Source organism: Cydia fagiglandana, chromosome 6 (genome assembly GCF_963556715.1).
Source record: "Cydia fagiglandana chromosome 6, ilCydFagi1.1, whole genome shotgun sequence".
In the NCBI taxonomy this organism is placed as follows: domain Eukaryota; kingdom Metazoa; phylum Arthropoda; class Insecta; order Lepidoptera; family Tortricidae; genus Cydia; species Cydia fagiglandana.
This window is the reverse complement of record NC_085937.1, coordinates 5,332,762-5,359,621: the sequence shown is the minus strand read 5'-3', so window position 1 is coordinate 5,359,621 and position 26,860 is coordinate 5,332,762. Positions and strand designations below refer to the sequence as shown.

Below are 26,860 nucleotides of genomic sequence, written 5' to 3'. Positions count from 1 at the left end.
ATTTGGGGTGAGAGGGTTTTTCATACAAAGGTGATTTTGGAAGATAGTTGGATAGGTTTTTTTTTTATTATGCGTATTACTATAGCCCACTTTTAAATTGGAATACATTATTTTTGTAGCAGTAGCCTTAAAATCCCTTCTCACCCCCCTCTCAAACCTTCTCTCCCCATTCATAACCCAACTCTCCCCGCGAAACCTACTCCTAACCTAACCTAACGGTTATTGAATCTCTTGAACACAAATATTTTGGTTACATAACATACAACGGAAATTAAATACGCGAATAAACACACCCTTTCACCTAAGATTCTTGAAAATATTATGTAGGCTCGTATCAGTACCCCAGCGGATCCCATCCAAACTTTCCGTCAATGCACTTAACAAGTTTTCCTGGGAGCCTTGGGAAAACGATAAGTTTACAGGCTTAAGAAACGATTGCAGCGTTGTCCGGGGAAAACGGCACGGCTGGCAACCCCACCGGAGCTCCCGCCGGTTCGCAAGTGCACCGCGCATGCGTCGAAATTGCGCCAATTTCGCGGGCAGCGGCCTCTGCCGGCAGTACCAGTCCGCAGGCACCCCGGGGCAGAGGCGGTGCGTCGCGTCGCTGCAACTGCACGGGATGGCACTAATTTTGAAAATGTCATAGTTCGAAAATGGAACGACGTGGTTACCGACCGTCGTTTGCCAGGCTTAGCTAACCTGAGTGTTGTGTTTAGGTTAAGTTTCGGTGTTTATGAAGATATGTTGGAATAGTTTGAGGCTTTTAGTAGTTACGTATGTGAGTGCAGTGTGGCTGAACATAACCTTGACACGTTTCCCGCGCGAAGTTGCCTCTTGTTTTCAGTTGCACTTCAGTAAAAGCGAGAGCCTTATAATTAACATCAACTATCTCCTAATAAACTGTATAAATAAACCGGTAAATAGTAGATTTTAGCAGTTATGTGTGACGTAGGTTTAAATGATATCGTAATTGTAAAGCAGTAGAATGTTGCAAAATTATATGGCATAATGACATTTTTGTGACCTATTCTAAGAAGAAAGCGGTGCGGTGCTGCCAAAATGCGAATTTACAGAGGTAAGCAAGATATACCCATGGTTGTCTGGAAGAGATCGCTCTTTAGCGATAAGACCGCATGTTGTCCGCCTCCACATTTAATCAATTGTTCCATTCTTTTGTATCTTTTTATTGAGGTATGCCAATAATAGTTATTTGTTTTACAAGGGGGCAAAGTTGTTGTTTAACCGCTCGTGCTAATATTGATACCCGAGCAAGCGAAAGATTCCAAAATTGAAGCACGAGCGTAGCGAGTGGTTCGAAAAATGGAATCTTGAGCGTAGCGAGTGGTTCGAAAAATGGAATCTTGAGCGTTGCAAGGGTTTTAAAGCACGAGGGTTAAACAAAATTTGCCCCCGAGTGAAACACAACATTTTTCACCACACCAACCCGAAGCAAATTTTGAATGTAAAATATCAAAACAAAATCAAACCAAATCAAATCCAAATGAACATTATTAAATATTTATCATCCAAAATCATCATTGAAAAGTCAATTCTACCAGCAAACGTAAGAAAACAACTCAAAATATGCATGTTATTACTTTGCCTCACATGTGAATAAAATGCAACTTTGCTATCAGTTTTTGAAGTGCAAAGTAAGCCTTTCCGAGTTGGTGTGGTGAAAAGAGTATTACCTATATCTATCTATAAATGTTTACCACATCGATAAAAATTTAATTTAATTGTAGGTAACAAAAAAAAGGTTAATTTAATGTCAATGCCATCTTAGTATACTTTTACAATCGTAGAGTGCTATCAACAAAATTAGATTATGACCCAAGACCCAAGCAAATTTTTGCGCTTTTGAATTTGGAACTTTCTTTTATTTCTATAAGAGTTCATAACTCGAATATAATTTGTATTTGTACAAGTACACGGGGACTAGCGAGGCTTATAACTAATTTAATTATTTGTTTTTCAAGTAGTTTTTTCCCAGTAAGTAATTGATTAGGTACGAGTAGGTATAATTTAAGTACTACTCAATTTCACGTAAGTATGAACCTTATAATTTAGCTTTGCATAAAGTCGAAGCTTGTAGCTCATAGACTAGGAATCCTCTAGACCGAGTTTAGTGCAATTATTTCATGCAACCGATGATGCCAAAAATGCGGGGGTGCGCGGGACGAGGTGAGCGAAGTCCCGTGCCGTAATTGGTCCGTTCCAAGACACGGACGTCACACAAACTGCCCGATTCGAACTTTAAGATACGTCAAATATTACGACAAGATACGATATGGATTAGATATGTCAGTGTCAAAAGTGACGTTTCTTCAAGCAAAAACGCCAGTTTTGACACTGACATATCTAATCTATATCGTATCTTGTCGTAATATTTGACGTAACATCTCAAAGTTAGAATTGGGACGTAAAATATTTAAAAAAAATACTGAACACAGCATACGTCACCGTCACACACAAATGGCGTACCATCGCGTAACCTCAGACACGGCCCACAGTGACCCATCTCCACGCAAACACGTCCGTTATTTTGATATTTGTATTTGTTAGATCTCAGGTGCAGCGGGGCAATTTCGACTGCGGGTTAATTTCAACTAATCGAAAGATCTTTAATGTATTTTTCATTATTAAGTAGAGTGCTATATACGTCCAAATAGTGAAAAAGATGTGTTGTGTGTGACTCTAGTAATTTATGTAAAACATTGAAGATTACCTTGATTTACCGACGTTTCGACACAGGTTTCACTGGTCGTGGTCGCGGCTGACTGATGTCCCAGCAAAATGTCAAAACAGAGATTTGTGCATCTACCCGACGAAAAGTGTATGGAAAAGTTTGGGGTAGACATCACATTTTCAAACCACCCACCACACATAATGTGAGTTAATATGTATTCAAAACGCAAAAGTTTAAAATATAAACATTGAAGATATTTCGACTAATTGAAATTATTCCGCAGTCGAAATTGCCCCGCTGCACTAGGGGGAATAATCGATTGTGTACTCTAAGGGGAGCACTGTTTAGCACCAGGTGAAAAGCAATAAGTCTACCTACCTACATGTACAGAAATACACTGATAAAATCCACAGCTAAATAAAAAATACATCAACTCAATATTAAATTAACTCCAGAGGGAATAACATACAGGTTTACAGGTGGGTATTATAACTATCCTTAAATATAATTTAGCTGAACATCAAACATTTATTCAGCAAATAGGCACTTTTTTTTTTATAGCCTATATTGTGTCCCACTGCTGGGCAAAGGCCTCCCCTGTCTTTCGCCACTCGTCACGGCTTTGTGCATGCTCCCGCCAGTCGCCACAAAATGAGTCCAGGTCGTTTCGCCATCTCATTTTTGGTCTGCCTCTGCCTCGGGTGATCTGAGGTGCCCATTCGGTCGCTATTTTGGCCCATCTGTCCGGGTGCATCCGACAGATATGCACTTTATAATAATAATACTTTATTTAATAGGCACTTTTATAAGTCAAATTTTAGCAAGCAATAAAAATAACCGATTTTACAAAAAAACAATTAAAAATATGGAATCAATGAAATATAAGTTACTTTATTAAAGATGTGTACAATCTCTCAATGTCGAAAACACAAACAAAACTATACCTCTCTACATAAACTGTGACTATCATGTAGGTACCTAGGTAAGCGTAGGAATGGCAGTTTTATATGGTCACTGTCACTGAAACATGGCGAACCGAGTCCCCGTTTTATGACATAGAGGCTCAGTAAACCTGTTTAGGTTGACTTATTATTCCAGCCACCAACATCGACATTTACGAGTAAAAAAGAAAATCCTTTAAAAGCTTTGTCGCAAGAAGCAATTCAAACTTAGTACGGCGAGAACGATAAAAATAAAGGACAATCTACAACGCTCGACAGCTGGGACGCAATACCACATTTTCACGCAGTTTTCAAAGAGAATTTGCAACGTGGCCGGGATTTTCCATTAAATTTACCGAAAAATCTAGTAAATACTAATAGTTCGTCTTGAACAGAAACCTCGCGACAGATGTATACATATTTTGATTCTCCATTCTGATTAGATTAGGGAACTGAAATTATGTAGGTACTTAAATGAACTAAATTCCTGTCAAATTTCATGTACTCGTACATATATTGAAATTTATTCAAAACATCTTCTAATAACAACCATGAAATTTACAAAATGAAGCCTCGGTCGGGAAAAATATTATGACTTATATTACTTTACATTCTGTATATTACTTTTAATGAAATAATTGGCCAAGCACGAAGTCAAGACTACGGTGTTCAGAGCACCGTACGACACATCCCTAGGTGGTTTTAAGTTTGGATACTAATACTAATTTATCCCATAAGTACATTTTATTGACTAGGAAATAAGAAGGTAATGTCTGGGAGCTCTGGGACCTTGGAGTTTGGACTTTTATTAAAGTCCTCTGGGCTAGGTATAGGTAATGTAGAAGTTACAAAGCTTCTACCTTAGATATATTTTTTAGAGATTAAAGATTTTATTTACCACCTTGTCGGGTTGATTGTATATCCATACCAAATTACAGCTTTCTAACACTAACAATCAACCTCATCTTGGTAGTGAAAACAGGAAAAATCGTAAGTCCCATTTCGGCCAACCGAAATCAAGAACGTTTATATAATATAGGCCTAATACCGTTTATCTAAAACGTTTGGTGAAGGCACATTTCTAGTAGAAACAAATTATTATGAATTTCTCTGTAATTTGTACAAACCATTTCGTAAACTGACATTCCGCTAAACTGTTGTTTTTACATCTTACTAGCATCCATAACATATTGAAGTATGATATTCTTCCACTTGTCTGAACATTTTCATTATTATTGATTCTTTTTTTGTGAGAATGGCTTTTTCTGCCACGGCACTTTGCCAATTATTGATTTTTTCAAACACCAAAATAGTTGACAATTTAATATACGTCAGAGTTGACAGGCAACTTCGAGCATGAAAAACTAAATCCGTCAAAAATACTGGGTATACATACAACCTCATAATCTTTGATATAGTCGCAATTGTTGTATTTTAAACTTGTAGACTGGGCAGGCACGACTCAAAAAGGAATAATATTACAATTAAGTCTGTGATTCGGCATTTCTCGGTTTTTGACGTTAGGCTTGTTTCTGACTCAAAATATAATTAACGTTACCGGACAATTTTGGACTTATTGTACATCAGTTTTTAAAAGCAAAAATATTTTAGTAGAACTGGAATTCATGAGTACCAAATCTTAACTGACATTTTTGTCACTCAAACAAATTTGATCAAGATCGGCTTACTTTATATTTCGTCAACTTTACCTTTGTTTCCAAAAACTGTGAATTGTGAATTTTAATTTTTTTTTCGTCACAGAACAGTATCTAGTTGCTGCTCTCACCAATCGGTTCAAACATATATAGTAACAGCACCAGTCATGGGACATTTAAGAGGGAATTTGGAGTATTTGTGATATTTCCCTAATACATGTAAATGGTCTACCGCTTAGCGTATTAAAAGATGAAAGTCCTATCCGTCTTTCATGTTTCAGGCGTGTTGTATCAAAGATACTGCGATGAGTTTCCATATACTTAACAAATTAAAACTATGCTTTTTTTCTCCAGTCATGGACACCAAAGCTCCAGTAATGGGCCCCCCAGTAATGGGCACTGCTCTATCAGTATAAAATATTGAAATAGGTCATCAGATCTGGTCCATGTTATCATAATATTGCATTATCATCCGATTTGCATATTTAATTACGAATACAAAATTTCAACTCAATCGGAAATCGGAAAGTGGCTCAAACTCGGCTACCAAAATTTGACCCACACTAACTAACAGTTGGAAAAACGATATTAATTTATCCGAAGTCCGAGCATACCTCCTGGTTGACATAATTCGTAACTACATTTTACTTCTGTATTGTTTAAACATGATATGATGGCATGGCAAGCATCATTATGTAAATTGTCCCATTATAGGAGGTATGCAGTTTTACAGCTCCTATAATGGGATTGGGCCAAATACCACTATTTTTTTACTTCTGTGGAGTCACAACATAGTATGTTGTATACCTTATCTCATGGTCAATGCAATGAACAAAACACATTCTTGTTTTCATCAAGTATTAATTAATTAAAATTTAATAAATTAACTCACCTCTCTTAGCGAAGTTGTTAAGAATTCGTAGTGATATTTTTTTTCAGTGACACGACAACTTTTGGGTTGACGCCAATTTCTTAAAAAACAACCAAATTTAATAAAAATTCAAACTGAAACAGCTCTAGGACTCTTATTTATGATAATATACAGGCAGTGATTATAAACTACTTTTAGACACTTATTTTAGAGGATTTGTGGTTTTTTGTCCCATTACTGGTTCCACGCCCATTATAGGGTACACTACTATACATACTTTATACAATTAATACATAAATGTAATGGTACTAAATGAAAAGGAATAGGTGCTGTTTCGACGAATCAGCCGGCCTAGCCAAGGTTACAATCGCTATCGCTTCGACAACGAAAAGCATTATGTCTCTCTATCACTCTTCCATATTAGTGCGACAGTGACAGTTGCGTTTCGATCGCTACGGAGCGTAAGCGATCGGCATCTTGGCTACGCAGCCTGATACTCTCAGTAAAATCTATAGGTAGATGACGCCATAGCTGTTAATAAATATTGAATGACTTTATTATCTCTATTCGCTTTACTAACTCTATGTGCTCTAATGTGAAAAAAAAACACAACGACAGTGAAGAACGGAATTCTTAATTTAAATTTGAACTGATAAACTCCAATAATAAATATGATTCTTACTGAGCACACTGCGATAGTCCATTGGTTGGAAAGCCCGTTCGAAATTTAAACTTATTTGCTTTATAATAAGGTTGCATTTTGCAGATCTTTTACTCTCTCATACTTATAGTAGGCTATTCAGAAAACAAATGAAGTATCTCACATAAGTAAGTAAGTAGAATTAAACTTTGTATCAAAGACATAAGTCATAAATTTCAATGTCAAAGTTTTAAGTAAGGATCTTTCTAACTAAAACTACTTCTTAATATGAATGACCAGTGTAAGCATCAGTTAGCTAGCCCTAAGCAACCAAAGATCAGGCTGCAGTTTAAAAACTAATAAAGTTAGAGTTAACCTGATAATTTTCCCGCCGTCTCCATACTCGTTTTAGTTGGATATTGACTGGTCAGCTGCCTGTTAGCTATAGTTTTCCCGAAAATCGCCAGGACAGAGGTGAAAATTTTTGTATGGAAACTTGCAACTTTAAATGCATTTTTTATCGAAACTATTGCATTCTAAAATGAAGTCAAAATCAGTCCATCGACTCAATTTTTTGCAAGCTTTCTAATGGTACCTCACACGATTCTTACAATTGAAAATAAATTTCAGCCTACCCCTCTTAACCCCTAAATTTCCCCCTAAAATCAGAAATAAGCAGTTTCGACTTATTCACAGTGTTAGTGATGGTACTTGCCATAACTATTCCAAATTTCAGGTATTTACATCAAACGGTCTTTGAGAAAAACGCATTTAACCGATTTGCAAGACCGAAGTGATCCCATAAGAGCACCGTGAACAAAGTTTTGTACGGTGCTCTAAAAATGATGAAAAGTAACATTATGTATATTACTTTTCATTATACTGTTCTGAGAAGCAAAATATCATTGCGTGTTTACTAAGTTTTCTATTATTGTTGCGACTTTTATTATAAGTAATAAACTCGATAACTGTTTGAGACATCGAAAAACATCTCTGAATAAATATTAAAATGTAGAAAACAAGTTAACTATTATAAAGGTTTAACTCTAAAAAAGCTTCAATTGAATTCTCCCGTATTAAACAAACCTTGTTCCAATGAATGGGTTGTATCAAAGTCACCTACGCTTTATTTTAGGTCACCCACAAAACATAATAGGTATTCAACCTTAACTCGTGTCTCCTAGTCTATCGACTCCCAAAGGTCGCATATCAGCTTTCGCTACGCGCCCGAACTTTGTTAGGATGTTATACATTGTAGACGTTTTTATACGAGTTTTATTTATATAGCGAGTTCAGTTTAATTTGCAAAACATGAACAAGAAGCGGCGGTGGCCGAGTGGATATGACGCCCGACTTTGGCTGACTGGCTCGTACCAATGAGTTTTTCGGAACTTATATACGAAATATCATTTGATATTTACTAGTCGCTTTTCGGTGAAGGAAATTATCGTGAGGAAACCTGCATACATCTGCGAAGAAATTCAAAGGTGTATGTGAAGTCCCCAATCCGCATTGGGCTAGCGTGTAGACTATAGTCCAAACCCTCTCGTGCTTGAAAGGAGGCCTGTGCCCAGCAGTGGGTATATAGGCTAAATTTTTTTTTTTTTTTTTTTTAAAACATTGGTATGGTGCAAATTCATCAATGCCGTACACATTTGATGAATTCGAGTCAAAAATATTTGCATAGGACACTGCCGCCGAACTGAAGGCGCCGAGCCGATCCAAACTTACAAATTGAAGTCCATATCATATAGAAAGAAAAGAATACAGATAGAATATAGATACTTACAGTTTTTTTGTCAAATTACTTTTATTATTATTAGAACAAATTGTTTACTTGAGTCTTAGACAAAAAACTGTATATGCAAAATTTCTTCTTCTTCATCACACTTAGTTGTAGAACGAAAGAGCAAATGCAAAATTTAGTTATGTGCTAAAAGTGAAATGTAACGTGACCTTTAAAAAAGTGACCTTAGTAATTACTAAGGTCACTTTTTAAAGGTCACGTTACATTGTCTGGAACTGTAATTACAGTTCCAGACAGTTTTTTTATCACCCACCTACGAGTATGATTTAAATTTGTATTCAATGTGCGACCAGCCTTACTCGTAAACGAATGAACGAAAAAGGGATGCCTAATGTTTTCAGCGAGCTATGAACCCGTCTCCTTTACGTAACCTTAACTCCAGAGGGATTCATTAACAATGTTACTTAGTAAGGCCCACTTGCACAATTTCACTAACCCGGGGTTAATCGGTTAAACCTGGCGTTACCATGGTTACCAGTACAATTTGACACTAGATTAACGGATTAACCGCGTAATCCTGGGTTAGTGGAATGGTGCAAGGTGTTATAAGTAAATTTAGTTCTACATTAAATTAGGTAGGTAGGTAAGTTTGTGGAATTGTGTTCATTATGTTGGGCTAAAAGTTTGACACGCCACATATGACACAAGTTTCGTAATTAAACTCGTGTTTGGAACGGTAGGTATGCTTTTAGTTATCACATGTTTCCCTTATAACAAATTAACATCGAAACCATAAAATAAAAATAAATAATTTGGCCTATATATACGTTAGGATACCACCATATCTATAGGCATATTGAAACCATATTTGTATAAAATGTTATGTCTATTAAAATTTATTTTACACATTATTAATTACTTAGTTTCGCATAATTGTGTTGTTTTCATGAAGCGAAGCCACATTTAAACTACAATCTTAACCAGATCATTAGTGTAGGTATGTTATCCTTCGCACTTTGGGTATTTCAGCACGTGTTTGCCATTCAAGAACGTTACTGCCACCGCTGTCAATAGTTCTATGGGATATAATGTATGCCCTCGCGTAGTATGAATAAGTTAATGTGGTATTTGATGTTTCATTACACCAACATCAAATACTTTATCAACTAATCAACAACATCAAACATCTAAGGAAATATTTACCTCATGTAACCGAGGCTTTCTAATAAGAATAAGAATAAGAGATGTTTATTAGCACAAATAATAATAACTAATAACACAAAACTAAAATTCAATTACATAAATATTTGTGCCAAAAGGTCCTCACTCAGCTTATTGTCACGTTGTGTATCCTAGGACACACAACGTGACGCTGATTTTCAGTGAGGCCTACTTAAAGACTAAAGCTAAAACTAAAGCTAAGGTGGCAGAACCAAAATAATAATTCAACAATGAATATAATAAAAAGGCAATATTTCGATTTTATATATATCGATGTATCTACTTTTGTCGAGCGCGTATGTGTATGTGTGTGTGTGTGTGTGAATGAGTGTGATGTTTATTTGTTGGCACGGCTGCCTAAGTGCTACATTTTTTGTTTATTTAACAGAAAGTTCCGGAGTTTTACTTTAAAAGAGGCGACTGATAATAATAATATTTAGCTTAGGTATAATACCTATTATACCTAAGCTAAATACACTTATATTTATATAACTGAACAATATCATTGTAAAATCAATCAAGTCCACAAACACTTAAAGTTCACATTTCATTAACCAAGTAAGCGGTGGATATGACGTCGTCGGTTAAGACCAAATGCAGCGTGAACGTCTCAAAACGGCGTGAGTTATGACAAGCCAGTGAAGGTGAATTATATATCCAAGTAAAACCTCGAGAATTTTGCCTCATATTAAATACCATTGAGAATGCCGTTTTCAACGCATGAAGGCTTAAATAAAGTCACTATGTTTGTCAAAGAATTTACAAACGACGTAATTTTACTACATTAATTTTTCTTTTCTTTATTTATGATGTTTTATAGTTATTGTCAAGTAAGTTTTTTTTATTGACACAACATGGGTAGATAGTAGTGATGTACCGACTATTGATTTGGCCGGCTAGCCGACTAATCGGCGCTCGAATGGCCGATTAGTCGGCCGACTAGTCGGCTAGTCGGCCAGATCATTAGTTTCGTATAATTTCAGGTGAAAAACAATAGTTTTGCTCCTTTGGTTGCGCTATTTATCATATTAGCTTTGCTAAAAGGTGTTCTCTACTGGTTCAAAGACCTATCACAACCAATCCTCGTTCAATTTCTGTCTTTCTTTTATTTTGCGATCCTGAGAAGATCGTCAGTACAACTTGTAGGAGGTATTTCTAAGGCTCTATTTCCCGTACGTAGTCGCCAGTGAGGAACCTATCCCCTGTGGTCAGCGTCTTTACGGGCAAGGTGCCCTGTTTATAAGTCTCTAAATTTTGCAATAACATTAACAGTTCCCCATGGCTCCACCATAAAAAAAAACATAAACTGAATAATAATAAAATCATTTTACTATAGAACTTGGCCATAAAATTACATAAGAATCAGTTGAGATCGACCTGTAGACGAAAACACCAGGCCACTCATCATACGATAACGATCAAACGGTTAATTATATGAACAAAAGTTTTCGTCTGCACCCTGAATAGGTATTTTGGTAAAATAGACACAAAACATATGGCAATTATTGACTGATTTCTTTTGTTTTCTGTTTTCTTTCACTAATAAAGTGCTGACTAATCGGCCATTTTTGCCGACTATTCGCCGACTAATCGCCGACTACAAATGTGGCCGGATAGTCGGCTTTCCTGACTAGTCGGCGACTAGTCGGTACATGCCTAGTAGATAGTTTTTTTTTGTATTGCAATAGAGCCTCCCCACGAACACGATGTATGTATTACATGTAAATAAAGATTATACGTCTGAATTTACTAGGCCCAAGCCTATGCTTTCATAGTAGTTTATGTGACTGCTACATAATGAAAGGCATTAAAATACGAGTGTGGGTTTATGAAACGAATGAAATGAGTTTCATAATAGTATCACACGAGTGTTTTAATGCCTAATTATGTACAGTTACATACACTGCTTTATCTACACACATATTATAAACTTTCTATGATATATTCACTAACCTCATATTACAGCCGACATTAGGGCACTTTCCTCTCTGGCGGAACTCGCGGATATGAGGTGGCGTCTCCGAAATATCTTTATCGCACATTTTACACGAAACTTTTGTTATAGTTACTTTAAAAACAACAAAACACATAATTTTTTACTTAAAAACTAATTAAACGATAAACTACGTCAAATGGCGGCAAATGAAAACTTTTTTCACGCACGTCACGCATCCGTAGTTTTTTTTTAAATTCAGAGACAAACTAGAGTCGGGGTCGATTACCATATCGTCCGATACCAACTTACATCCGAGATTTGTCAATATTGTATGCAATTGTCATTTGATCTCGAATAAACCGTCATCTCGACTGATATTAGAATAGGGGTCAAATCAAATTGCTTTTTTTTTAGAGATGTTCGAAATTTGAATGCAATACCAAATCGACTTTGATATAGTAATGAAACTATTACCACATTTTCACAGATAAGAAATTTGCTGTAACAAAACAGTTTATCGTAATGGGGGCCATTATTTACGGATTTTGAAGGCATCATAGAGAGTTTATGATATGTGTGTAGATAAAGGTTTTTTACACATTACACCACGAAAGTTAATAAATGAACATTCATGCAACACAAACTTTCAAAAGCATTTTATTATTCTTTTATTTCCACTTCATTAAATTTTCTTTGGTACTAAGCAAATGAGAAAATGTTTGAAAACTTTTAAACGTTACTAAAATTCCTTTGATATTTTGTTTGTTCAAAGAAATGAGTTGTGAAGCGGCGTCTTGTATTAAACAAGTATTTAATTAGTAACGTTGCTGAAGATATTTATTTAAAAAAGAGCTGTTAGTTACAAAATAGAGTAAAAAACACTCATAGGTACATAACTTATTAAGAGTTCTTTTCATGGAGTTTGGGTCAAGCTTCCCGACACAATTTTGAGATTGTCAGACCAATTTCTCGCCGCGGGGATTATGATAATTGTATCGAAAATTCTTGCAAATGGCTTTGTAAACTAATTTTTTTATATCTAAAAATAACCTGAAAGTTTATTATAATATTGTGTGTCGTAAATATACTTAGTATGTGTGCAGTTCACCCAGTCTGGTAGCATGTGGTATTAAATATTTATACGTAAGCGTAACTCTAATGATTGAAATCTAAATGGTATAATATATATATTTTATTTTCTGAACACGCTATCAGTAGGCACCATTAATTAGTGAAACCTTATATTGTAACATACCTAATTATTTACTGCTGAAACCGAAATAAAACACTTACGTAGCTTAAGACCTAAATTATACCCCGGCCGGTTTTCATTACATATTTCAAGGGTTTAAAATGCAATAATAACGGCTGACGGTTTTATAGGCACATAAACATAAAAAAGAGTAATCCAGTCCTCGCTTTGTTTTTACTTACCGCGCTTTGATATTAGACCGAGGTTATGTAGTTCGAAGTCAGATAGGTATCCTCGCAAACTTCATAAGGGGATTAATAGTTATTTGTTTTACAAGGGGGCAAAGTTGTTGTTTAACAGCTCGTGCTAATATTGAACCACGAGCGTAGCGAGTGGTTCGAAAAATGGAATCTTGAGCGTTGCGAGGGTTTCAAAGCACGAGGGTTAAACAAAATTTGCCCCCGAGTGAAATACAAAAATTTTACTACACCAACCTGAAGCAAATATTAAATGTAAAATATCAACCAAAATCAAACCAAATCAAATCCAAATGAATGTTATTAAATATTTATCATCCAAAATCATCATTCAAAAGTCATTTCTACCAGCAAACATAAGAAACCAACTCAAAATTTGCATTTGATTACTTTGAATAAAATAAAATAAATTTGATTACTTACATGTGAATAAAATGCAACTTTGCTATCAGTTTTTGAAGTGCAAAGTGAGCCTTTCCGAGTTGGTGTGGTGAAAAAGTCATTATTATACACTTGTTGGGTCAGCAATTATGGAGAATAGTCAGCATTGATAACAGGGGCCATGTCTTGTCTCATTGTGAAAGAGTTTGGGTTGAATTTCCAACACTGGACTATTATCCCCTTATTCATAAAATTTTACGGGCCTGATTTAGTTATGTTTTATCCCTTTCTTACAAATGCATAAGTCAAAATGACACATAAAGACAAAGACCAGCAATGCGTTTATAAATAACGCCATTAGAATCTAACAGAAAATCTTGTATTGTTAGTAAGTCATGAGTGTCATGAGGTCATGACTCATGACACACTTTTAGTCAAATAAATAAACTATCTTATAATATTTTTTTCTACTTCGTATTATCTGTATTTTTATAAGCAATAACATTCAAACAATAGATTAATTTCGGTTTGCTCCTGCTGTCTATGACGTCACTCACAGCTTTGTGAATTGGACCGCAATGAATTGTTCCCAGAATATCAGGGGGTTTAATATCGGGCTGCTTAAAAAAAAAAAACCCCCGTAAAGGCATTCGTTTCATTTTGCGGATATTTGGATTCTGGAGAGCTTTCATTGGTGTTTCGCAGGTGAGATTACGTCTCAAAAGGTATATTTTATGAGTATATTGTGCGGGGTATATGAATACTAAGGTATTTATTTTTTCTAGTACTTGAAAAAGTGATTTATGTTCAGTTAAATATTACAGTACCTACCTAAACATCATGATATAACCTATTTGTTGTGCAGACATCAAAAATAGTGGTCACTTGACCTACAACATTGTCAACTAGATATTTATCCGAGGAGCTTTAAAAATTACGTAGGTAATAAAAATCCCATTCTTTTTGTAAAAATTTACACGTAACTTTCACATGTAATGAGTATCATAAAATGGTTTGTTTTTCTGTCCGACCTTCCCGAATTTAATAGATGATAGAAAAACCTATTCGAAATGTGCAGTCAAGCGTGAGTCAGACTTAATTACTTAAAGAGTTTGATCCGACCCCTGGGTTTTTTAAAGACATTTCATTCACGTTCCACATAAAAAAATACATTTTTAAAAATTGGGTAATATAGAACCATTGGAACGCGAGTCCGATTCGCACTTGACCGGTTTTTTATGTAAAGTCACAGTAACTATGTATTTATCGTCCGAAGGTCCAAAGTAACTAATACGTAAAGAAAATGTTGAACAGAAAAACATGTCCCAAATGCAAATTTACTTTATTGTGGAGGATAAAGTAAACATGAGTATACAGCATAGCAACTCGTGAGATCAACCACAATATAAACATGCTCAGAATTACAAGTACCTCCCCACCGTTGTTTGCCTACACACGTTTGATTAAGCATCAGACTTCAGAGCCAACATTGATCAACTTGAAGGATGTTTTGACATTGAGAGCGTTTGGGAACACATTGCCGTTTAATCGAGGGTAGGAACAATATTATGAGCACCATTTGCGTCACTTGCTTTGCTTACTAGTACTTTCGGCCCGATTCGTCCGATGGATTAGAATCTAATCGTCACATTGACACGGATATATCTTAATCATTAGATATATCCGTGTCAATGTGACGTTTCTTCAAACAAAAAGTCGCTTTTGACACTAACACATGACATCTAATCCATATCGTTTTTAGATGTATTAACTGACGTATATCTAAAAGTTAGAATCGGGCAGTTTGTTCTTTTGCAGAAAACCTCAACCGCAAGTCCCGCGCAAATTTATTTTAGCGTACTTGTACACGTACAAATTAAATTCAAGTTACGAACTCTTCTAGATATAAGTATCTACATAAAATTAAGTTTGAAATTTTAAAGCGCAATAATTGGAATATGACTTAAAATTAATTTACTTTTTCGACCACTGCCAAAAAAACAAACAAGAAAATAACCAGTCTCAAGAGTCGAAAGATCTGGTAATTTTACCTACTTATACTCGTAAATGCAACGCTTGTAAAAAGGATTCCAAACATTCTATTCAATTTTATCAAGGGATTAAAGTAACCTTCGCGAAAGCTGCTCTCGCACAAAGAAATTGTCCTAAAAAACACGAGTAATCCAAACGCGACTGATATTAATGGAGCGAGTCTCACATTTTCATTTTTACTTCCAGAAGCTCTTATTACTGTCGATTTCCGTTATTGCAAAACAGTCTTTGCTGCGTACAAGATACGCTTCATACTTGTAAAAAGCATGAGAGTCAGATATGCCGTTAAGTAAAACCGCCTATTTCCCTGCGGTACTCGAAGCGTTCCGTATGAATTCATCGTTCACGCGACGGAGGTCAGTCAACATTACATCAGCAGTATTTTGAAAAAAGATACATTATACCGTTTTAATCCATTAGAAACGCTGTGTTTCCGCTGACATGTCTGTTATTTGTATGCTCTATTTATTACATAAAATTAAATGATACTACTGGCCATTGAAACAAACATGATTAATGGTAACATTCCATTTCTAACCGCAGCTGCACTACCGGTACTGAACGCGTCGTTGTCATTGTCAATTTCCATAGTAAAATGAACAGTAATGCAGCTGTCGTTGGAAATGGACTGTCACCTTAAGTTACCCCCATTAATTTCATTGGTATACTCTTAAGTGAAAATCAAAATAAAATAAAAAATAACATTGCATAGTTATAATTATCTGTAACAAGTATGTTTTTTGCTTTAACTACACAAACTAGATGACGATATCTAGAAGATTTATTCTGGATACCGATATTCTATATGACTATTACTTATGTATAATATAATATGCATTGGGTTTAGGCTTATAATTTTTAAATGTAACTTAAAATTTACCTGATTAAAGTTATAGAACTCATGTGTAATACACATAAATACACTCAAAATTATTCATTTACGCATAATATACCTACCACAATAAACAAGTAAGTAACAACCGACATGTGAAATTATAAAACCCTCTGTTATCACAATACGAGACTGTATGAGCAAAATTTCACCTCAAAAAGACTTCACAAAAGCATGATTACGCGGAAACTCATTGTGGAATTATACGTTATTCTGAGTTTGAAACCCTTCGAGTCATGACGTCATGAATACTGAGTTGGAAGCCACGCTAATCTAAATAAAGCGACCAAGATTGCGATGCGATGAGAAAATGTTTTGAACTGTTGACTTATTTACGCTGGTGAGGTTTTCAGTTATGTATTGAATTAACTCTGTTACAAAAATAACCGTTTAGCTCGGTGGTGAATTGAGATGGCTTTGAAGTTTAATTACTTACATCCTTTTTCTAGGTACAACTTTTCTGCCTTAAGCTTGACTGGTAGAGAATGTCTTGGCATTAAGTTCGCATTTCGTATATTACGTTTTTCTTGTGCAATACCTTAATTCTGGGCTTTAAGTTCTCGATTAAACTTGCTGGCAAGATGCATTCTATTGTATAAATAGGTATTTTTTAATAGCCTCATTTGTGTCTCACTGCTTGGCAAAGGCCTCCCGTTTCTTTCGCCACTCATCACGGTTTGGTGCATGCCAGTCGCTGCAAAAAGCGTTAAGGTCATACCGCCATCTCTTTTTTGTTCTGCCTCTGCTCCTGCTAATATTATATTGATAAAAAAATTCTTGACGATAAATTACGTCTGGCCCAGTTGCGTCAAGGTATTTTTATTGCTGTTTACTGATGTTGTTACTTAAAAATGTTGATGGAATTTCATACAAAGTATACCAACGCCATTACATGTAAACTTATTAATCTTAAATACAACCGGATCTCACAAAGCGCTGTACAAGTTACGTATAACTTACTTAGTTGTTGATGTTGTACCCATCGGATCAAATGCACTAGAAGCAATCGAAGTTACGACCCATTTAATTTAACTAGGCAACTGGGTATCTTCGCGAATCTGTTGGCACTAACTTATTCTTAACTTTCAGTTTGACCTAATTTCTGATAGTCGATAGATCCGATCTTCGAATTAGGCTACGATTCGAACTTAAAAGATCATTGTAAGCTGAGAGGGGAAGAAATTTGGAATTCCGGTCTTTGATGTTGGTATCGACTTACAAAGGTAACCCACTCGATTAACCGTATTGGAAATGATTCCATTAACGTAGAGGTTCCAGTGCCCGACACAGCTCCAAAATACGTCATTTTCAATCATAATGTCATAGCAATGATGTTGTTAACATGTCGATTATTGCGGTCTTTACGTTACAATGAACAAAATTTAAACTTTTTTTTGTTTTATATGCTTCTTTGCGTAATCAACCGGTGGTCCATGTGTCATTTGATACAATAAATCTATATTATGTGAAATGATTCGCCAATTGACTTACATAGTGTAGGGCATTGTGTCTTGAAAAACATGATCTAAAAATATAAAGTAACAAATATTCTTTCTCGGCATGGTTTCTTTTTAATCCATAGAAATTATTGTATTTTGTGGGTGACAGCTATTTGTTAATAATTTCATTCTTTTTAGTTACTCTAGTATTTAGTTGAGTAATAGGATCGTTACTATCAAACTATATATATGTATATATTATCTGAGCTCAGGTGAAGACAGCACTTACAACAGTGTGCGATTTCGGTCAAAATCCCAACGTCCCTGAAGTGTGCTTGCAGATTATTGGTATTTAGGCCCGAAGTTCGGGAAGGAAACGTTAAGGGTCTATCGTAAATTAAACCCTCAGGAGTAGGTTGCCGAATCAAGCTTATGTGCACTCAAGCAGCTACAAACGGTTTCAAATACTTAAGATATTTTGCCAGCATTGCATGTTATTTCTTTTTTATCAAATACATTTATTATCATTTATTTTGATTCCACCTTACAATATAAAATACTGCCTGCGATAAGACCGTATGTTACGAACTTTATTTAGAGTGTAAATCTGTTTTTGAAATCATTTTTTTTTCATTCGTTCTTTATTCCATTAAAGAACTTACGTATTATCACTTTATCTTTATTTTATACCTTTAAACTAGCTATTCTTGTTTATTTATATTTCGGGGATCTCGGAAACGGCTCTAAGGATTTCGTTGAAATTTGCTATACACGGATTTTCGAGGCCGATAAATTGATTTAGCTAGGTTTTATCTCTGGGAAAACGCGCATTTTTGGGTTTTTATGTTTTCCGAGCAAAACTCGGTCTCCGAGATATTTTATATCAAAAGTCGTATTAAATCAAGTAAAATGATATATTTGATGTAATCCTGGTAATTGCAGTCAGGTATATCATTTCCAAATTAAAACCACTTTTCGAACCTGTTCAGCTCGGTTTCGGTATAAAAGGAGGTTGTGAGGCAGCCGTCCATGCCTTACGTACTTACCTCTCAAATTCACCCTGTGATGTGCTGGTCAAAATTGATGTTCGGAACGCCTTTAACTCAGTAAACAGGGACACCTTGCTGGCTGAAATAAAGAACAATATTCCCGAAATCTACAACTATCTCCTGCATTGTTATGCTGACCCTACAAATTTGGTCTACCGCGAAAATGTATTATCTTCTGAAGTCGGTTGTCAGCAAGGTGATCCTCTCGGGCCGGCAATATTCAGTTTGGCTATTAATCCAATTATTCAAAATTTAAAATCATAATTTAACGTCTGGTACTTAGACGACGGAACCCTGGGAGGCGACCTCGAATCAGTACTGTCAGATCTCTCAACTATCAAATCAAAATTTGAAACAATTGGTCTAGAATTAAACGATAGCAAGTGTGAACTTTTTATTAACAACACCTCTTTAAATTTTTCGGATATAAAACCAAAATTTGATCTGCTTACACCACACATTAAAATAACAGAAAAAGACTCTCTTTGCCTCCTTGGGTCTCCTATCTTTGAAGAATCCTATTCAAAATTCACATGCGATACTACCTCTAAATTTCAAACTTATGAAAGTCGTCTTCTCGAAATTAGTCCGCATTTCGCTTTATGTATTATCAAATTCTGCCTTTTCGTACCAAAATTAATGTATGTACTTCGCTGCTGCCCTTTTACAAAATTTCTAAATTTATTAACTCCTCTGGACGACTTGATAAAAACTAATTTGGAATCTATCTTGAACTTGCAGTTTAGCGAAGAGTCCTGGACCCAAGCATCGCTTCCCATTCGTCACGGTGGGTTAGGGATCCGCAAAATTTCAAGTGTGTCTACACCGGCGTTTTTATCTTCCGTTCATAGTTCAGCAACTCTCATAGGAAAAATCCTGAGGGCCTGTCCTCCAAACTATGAGATTACTGGCTTAACGGAGTCTAAAAACGCCTGGCCCATCGCCTGCCCGGGTAAGGATTTTCCCGAAAATCTAAATTCGCAAAGGGCTTGGGACGACATACAATGCAAAATTATTTATGACTGTCTTTTAAGCCGCAGTACAGGTTCTGCACGCGCCAGACTACTAGCAGCCGTTTCCAGGGAGTCCGGCACCTGGCTGCACGCCTTCCCGTCGGTCCATACCGGCACTTTCTTGGAACCGCACACTCTGCGCGTTGCGGCCTGCCTGCGACTCGGCGTCCGGGTCTGTGCTCCACATAGGTGCCCCTGCGGCACTGACGTAGACGCCCTCGGACACCACGGGCTCTCCTGCCAAAGGAGCGCCGGCCGCTTCTCTAGACACGCCGCGCTTAATGATATTCTCCGCCGGTCTCTTGCCAGCGTCAACGTACCAGCTCTTCTCGAGCCTCCTGGTATTGTAAGAGATGATGGTAAGAGACCGGACGGAATGTCACTAATTCCGTGGAAGATGGGACGGGTGCTGGTGTGGGACGCCACCTGTGTGGACACCCTAGCCCCGTCTCATCTCCACGGCACTATTGCAAAAGCCGGCGCGGCGGCAGAGGCGGCCGAAAAATTAAAAAAGAACAAATATAGGGGTCTCGGCCCCGAATACTATTTCGTACCCTTCGGTGTCGAGACCCTTGGCCCGTGGGGTCCGACCGCGTCTACACTATTTAAGGATTTATCCAAAAGGATAGCAGACGCCACTGGTGATCGTAGAGCTGGCAGCTTCCTCGCACAAAGAATAAGTATTGCGATACAGCGGGGAAATGCTGCCAGCATCTACGGCACCATTCCGCAGGATAGTTTGTAATTATTTATTTTTAGATTAGTTTTATTTATTTTTAGATTTAGTTTTTAAGTTTTGTAGGTTAGTTATTTAATTATGTTTTAAGTATCATTTTTGTTTGTAGGTATTAAGTTTGTATACACTAATAAAGTTTATTGTTAGCACTATAAAAAAGAAAAAAAAATTAAAACTTAACTTATTATTAATAATAAATTAATTATAAATCTGTTAATTATTAATAACCCAATAATCTGTTCTAACCCCCTAATCCTGGTAGGTACTATTCGATTACTCACGTCGCAATTATCGACGTGGTAGCATTATAATGACTCGTTTCGAGTAAAATGATATATTTGATGTAATCCTGGTACTATTCGATTATGTCGTAATTATCGACGTGGTAGCGTTATAATGACAAGTTTTACCTGTTTCTTCCGCACAGTGTTAAAAACTAACGTTTGCTCTATCAACGTCACTACCCGCGACCATCACACTTCGTGATAGTCACAGTGTCATCATTCTACTTCTTTAAACTTTCCTGTCGCGGAAGAAAACCAAGGTGCATTCCTACGAAGGAATACATTTGTTTACATTACGTGTCCGCCCTACATGTCGCACGCGTTTTATTTCGAATGTAATATTTGCCGGCCTTGCCCTCGCTCGGTATTCAAATTTCATGCTATTTGCCTCTGCGTACTTGGCGTTGTTTTAATATCCGCACGGAGATATTGTGTGTGGCTTTAATAACGTGGCGTGTGCTTATTTAAACTGAAATTTTCTTCGTTTTATACAGCCACGGGTTTGTTCTTTTATAAACTTTTAATGCACATAGATAAACAAAGTATTGTTAAAATATTTGCGCAATTTGACATCAGTAATTTTACTGTAAAGCGAACGTAGTTTACATACTTATCTCCAAGACAACAATCTGAATCTGAATAATGTATACTTATTCTAAATGACTTTCATAATTGTAGGCAAGTTTCGAGATGGTCCAATATGTGCTTGACCCTGTACCTTAAGTTTCTAGAACTACGAGTAGGTAAGTCAGCATTGAACCTATTTTCAACTCTAGCCAGAACTATGTAATGCTGAGTAGCTAGGCCTCAAGATTGCTAATATTAAAATATACAATTTAAAGAAAAACAATTGATTTAAGATGGAGGCAGACAAGGGGCGTTCTTATTACTAAAGTGCGATGTCTTCCAGACAACTTTTGGCTTTGGGTATACTAGTACCTATTTAGAATACTACACTGTGATTAGGCCACTTTATTTTACCACTGTGCACATTTACTGAGCTGTCTGAACTCTGTAACCATTCAAGCATCCGTGGTATCCTAAGCCTGCAAATGCTTGCCGCTAATCAGCATTCCTATTCATGGATGAAGCTATGCATGCTAATATCAGCTGAACGTCGCTACACTACACGCTGGTTTGGAGAGTAAAGGATTTAGAGATTGTAATTTAGTCGCATCTTTGTCATACTAACAGACGTATAACCCATATAAGCCCAATAACGGTATATCAAAAACCTTAGAGGATATAACCAATGGAGACGCCATGTCTAAAATTTTCGGTACAAAATAGTCGTGCCGTTTTTTGCGGGGGAGGGGCATATCAAATGTATAGGTACGTCATGTCAGATAAACGTCAGTCCATACATATGGTTGACATGTGGTTGACCATTGGCCGCCTATTTTCGACAGAGGGGAACGCCTGTTAATGGCGGCTCCATTGTTAATTACTCCGAGTCAAAAAGGAATGAATTTGAAAATGGAACTTTAGGATTTTAGGAGGGAATTAAATCTTCTCGGGGCAAAAGTGTAGGGTTCGGGGCAGAGGTGTAGGGTTACACCCGGCATAGTTTTATTGCGTATTTTTAGTTTTACGTGAAAATAGTTGTAATGTAGGACAAGCCTTATGAACCAATATGAACCAATATTGCATGTATAACTGGCCTTAAATTTCATAGTTTATGATGGTTCATTATTTTGTAAGTAGTTTTTGCACAATATAGTTTTTCCTCAGTCACCCTTTGACCACGAACGCTTTAAAGGGTTCGAAACGTCGGGATGTAGTATGTATTCAATAAACGCGATATAATCCGTTTGAATGGTTTTTATTTCAATGAGCTTAGGTTAAAAAAAACTGTCCTAGATCCAACGAAGGCATTTAACACTTACACTTTTTTATATACGAAAGCATTTGCAACTAACAACTGCAACTGAACGACGAAGAACGGATTCTTGCTCACCCAACGGATGTGACATGAAAGCGTTCTGGGCCAGTCAGCGGCAGATGTCAGCGCGGATGACATTTCCGCGCCCGTCACGCGCGCTGACAAGTTTCCAATAAGGAGCCCGGTCGTCTCTTATGACGGGTCTAGGAGATCTATGAACGATAAATTGGGGAATTGTATAGAACACGAGATAAAGTGAAATTTGGATCATTTTAGATGTGTAAAATAAATACATATATATCTTCAATAGGTACTGAACAAAATAATTAAGGTTAGAGTGTCAAAATCACTCATTTTTCAAACTCCAGATAATTCCTTCTGTTATGCTCCTATTATTCAATAATTGTATAAGTACCTACCTATTTTACTTTCTTCTTTCATACTGATACAACTAGGGAATGTGTCATATGAAAAACTTTCACAACTTCTACAAGGAGCTTTAAGAAAAAGTTGCTTCGAATAAGTCTCCCGAGCATTTTGATTATTCAATCCCAGTCGGGCAATTTTGCGAGTAAATCGAAATGTGAAGAAAGGTAAAAATATGTAAATGAGTTTCGTGCAGAAGACAATCTCTATTGTCGAGATGCTCTATAATTTCCTCTGGGAGTCTGTGAGGCCGGCCTCTAAGGGCTAGGTGTTGATTTGGAAATTGCTCTTCACGCGGATTTGAAGGTTGAATAAATAAAAATATCATTGCAATTGTTTTTTTGAAACGTAGATTAATTTAGTTGTTCTTATTTTATCCACTGGCTAAAAAGACACAAGTAATTAAACAAAATTACTCAAATCGAGTAAGAAAACTGTCAATATTTTTTTAAAGAAGCGTTAAAATAGTTATGATACGCATACATTAGCGTCTTTCTTGTACATATCTATTGTAATAAAAGAAAATTAAGAAAAAGTTAACGGTTAAGTTAAACCACGTTTTTCTGTTCAAAACTAACTAGTTCCTAAATTTTTGATCAAAACTAGGTTTAGCTTCTCTCAAAACTATTTTCATAAAGTGCCATGGTGGAAAATAAGAATTACAATGGTTAAACGCATGTTGGTTAAAAATTATCTTAAACAGGTTATCATATTACCTACCATAAACATTAATAAGCGTTATTATTTCCGATTTTTTTTACAGATGTGATAATAACTCTCTTTGTCAGTCACGCTTAACCGCTGAACCGTATCAAATAAAATTTGGTATAGCGATAGTTTGAGGCCTGGGAAAGGATATAGGGTAGTTTTTATCAATTATCATCATCAGAAGCTAGTAAACCTATAAACTTATGTTCACGAATTGCAAATGCAAATGCTATCCACACCTCCAATTTTCTTCAACTGCCCACTTAATTACAAAGTCCCTGAAATAGTGCGATCTCGTTCACTTCCCCGTGTGTCGCTGTAATTTCCATCTGGCCTGGCGTCGAATTAGCATCCAATTTGCTTAAATGCCGTTAATACGAGCCTAACGCGTTAAATCCAACTCGTTATATTCAACTCGTTATGCCACTTTACTCTTTACATTTTAACATTTTATCCAGCGGGATTATTTCTGTTACGCTTCAAAGTATTAGGTAGCTACACTCAAATATCAATTTCGTTAACATTATATTTAGAATGCTTGCTGTATAAACTTTTGGAAACTTTGTCTGCGTATTTGGTAAATATAAAAGTTTGGGAAAAGCTTGTACGAATGTAGTACAATTTTATCGTGTCTTCTTTGTTTTTTTTTCCCGATTTTTAGGACAAAACTCGAATTTATTCCGTTTTTAGGGTTCCGTACCTCAAAAGGAAAAAACGGAACCCTTATAGGATCACTCGTGCGTCTGTCTGTCCGTCCGTCTGTCACAGCCAATTTGCTCCGAAACTACTGGACCAATTAACCCTTAAAGCGTTTGTGTCAGTTTTTTAGTACAGGTACTAAATGTGACGCCAAGTTTAAACACTTAAGTGCAGGCTAGAAAAGGAAGTACGTTAAAGAAAGTGCAAGAATTGTACTTTTTTTCCTAGTTTAAGACAATATCAGACAAAATTCGGTTTATGCGCAGGCGGCAGTTGAAATTTAAAATTCGCTGAATTTGCGACGGAGTGTGTTCCTGACACCATAGAATATAAAGTAAATAGCCAAAGTGTTTTCTTTGCGTTGATATTATTACTAGATGAGTTAGACATTGTTATTTAATATAAAGCTCATTAAATCATACATTAATTCTAAGTAAAAAATTGCGAAATAAATCATGTCCCATTTTTATGACATTGTCGATAGTACTGGTAACAAAGTACCATTTAGCACGTCCTAAAAAACGGACAGTGCCGGCTTGTGCAACAAGCAAACAAGATTGTGACAGAAAACGGACATTGCCATACTTAGGGTATATATATTTTTTTCATTTATCGTCGTTTTATAGGCTATTGTTGCGTTGGGGTTATGTTATACATAAGTATATGTATACATTTTTTTATATTTTAGTCTCAGGTGGTTCCACACTCTGACTCAGAAGAGTGAGATAACAAAAAAAGACGACGATGACGAAATTTTGCTAGAGGCAGATTGTACATCTGCCTTGCCTCAATCTGACTCTTTTTCAGCCAGGTGACTTTCTTAGAGTATGTCAAATATGATGGGCAAATATTATGTTTATTTACGAACACGCGTGCTTTTATTCTTATTGTCGTGCTATTAAAGTTTAGTGCGCCTCATTGTGAATGGCACTATCTGTATTTAAATATAAGTTGTCCTTGTGGGAAAAAAGTTGTTCATAATACTCAACCTGATGACCTAAACACGACCTGTCCACTAGTACTCCATCTACAAAACTTAATTCCTCGCCATTAAATGCATAACTCGCTTCAGTATTCAAATTATTGGCACGTCTTGCGATGTCCTACGGTTAAAACCTATTTCAAGTCGATGATGAAGATGCTACTGTTCCTGAGGCCTGTAAAATGTAATCTTTACAAAATTCAGGAGAGTAAATAGCTAATTTCGAATCTAGTCTTTCATATATATGTCAGGCAGACGAAGCAAAGCATTTCTACTAGGGTACAAGAACATATTATTATAGCTAATTATGTCAAGCACCGCCAACTAAAGCTTGCGGTCTGGGAGCATGACATGGATAAGACTCTGGTTCTCGCCAAGCAGGAGCCAAATATTCCCAGAATGTTGCCAGAGGCCATTGAGACTGAAAAATATCTTAACTTTTACAGAAACTACAGCTATTATCTACCACCAGCTTACGTTTCAGATAGTCCGGGTAATAAGAAAACAAGCAAGATATAGAACAGTGAGACCATAGTGATAAATGGTGTGGTCATTTAAGTAAAGTAATATTACTTACAATAATTGTAATGTGTAACTAGCTTTATGAGACTATTTTGCATGTATACGTAGCTTTAAAATGTATATTTTTGTTTAATATATCTGTACGTGGGTCGTTTTACACATCAACACTAGAAGAAACTATAGTATTATTATGTGTCCCATAAGATTTTTCTTCTTATTAATATAAATAAACATTTTTTCCAAACATTCATTAGTGTGTTATTGAAATAATTTTAAATTTTCTTGCCCTGTTATTCTTTAATAATTTTTATTTTCTTAAACTGTATAACAGCATTGTCCGTTTTTTAGGACAACCTTGGGAGCAATCAATATATAAGGTTCGTGGCAATGTCCGTTTTAACGGACGTCCTGAAAACCCTACTTTCAGAATGCTTTTAATTTTTTTTTCTTGAATATAGTACTTTTTTACTCATTACTATCCCCAAAAACATTCCACGTGATAGGTGGCTACATTATTTCATGTCTTGCCATGTTAAGGGTTAAGTTGAAATTTGGTACACATATGTAAGTCTGTGACCCAAAGAGGGACATGTAACGTCAACAAATGAATTTTAAACATAAGGGCTACTTTTGGGGGGTAAAAGAT

At 36.1% G+C, this 26,860-nt stretch overlaps 1 protein-coding gene across 1 annotated transcript in view; it reads left to right on the top strand.

The window, feature by feature from the left end:
- The first annotated feature begins 575 nt into the window (after positions 1–575).
- The window catches only part of LOC134665041 (uncharacterized), a 116,285-nt gene continuing 90,000 nt past the window's right edge, over positions 576–26,860 (top strand). Inside the window, exon 1 of the mRNA XM_063521823.1 lies at positions 576–1,075. Coding sequence (XP_063377893.1) covers positions 1,060–1,075 — 16 coding nt within the window. The 5' untranslated portion in view covers positions 576–1,059. The remainder of the gene's footprint in view (positions 1,076–26,860) is intronic.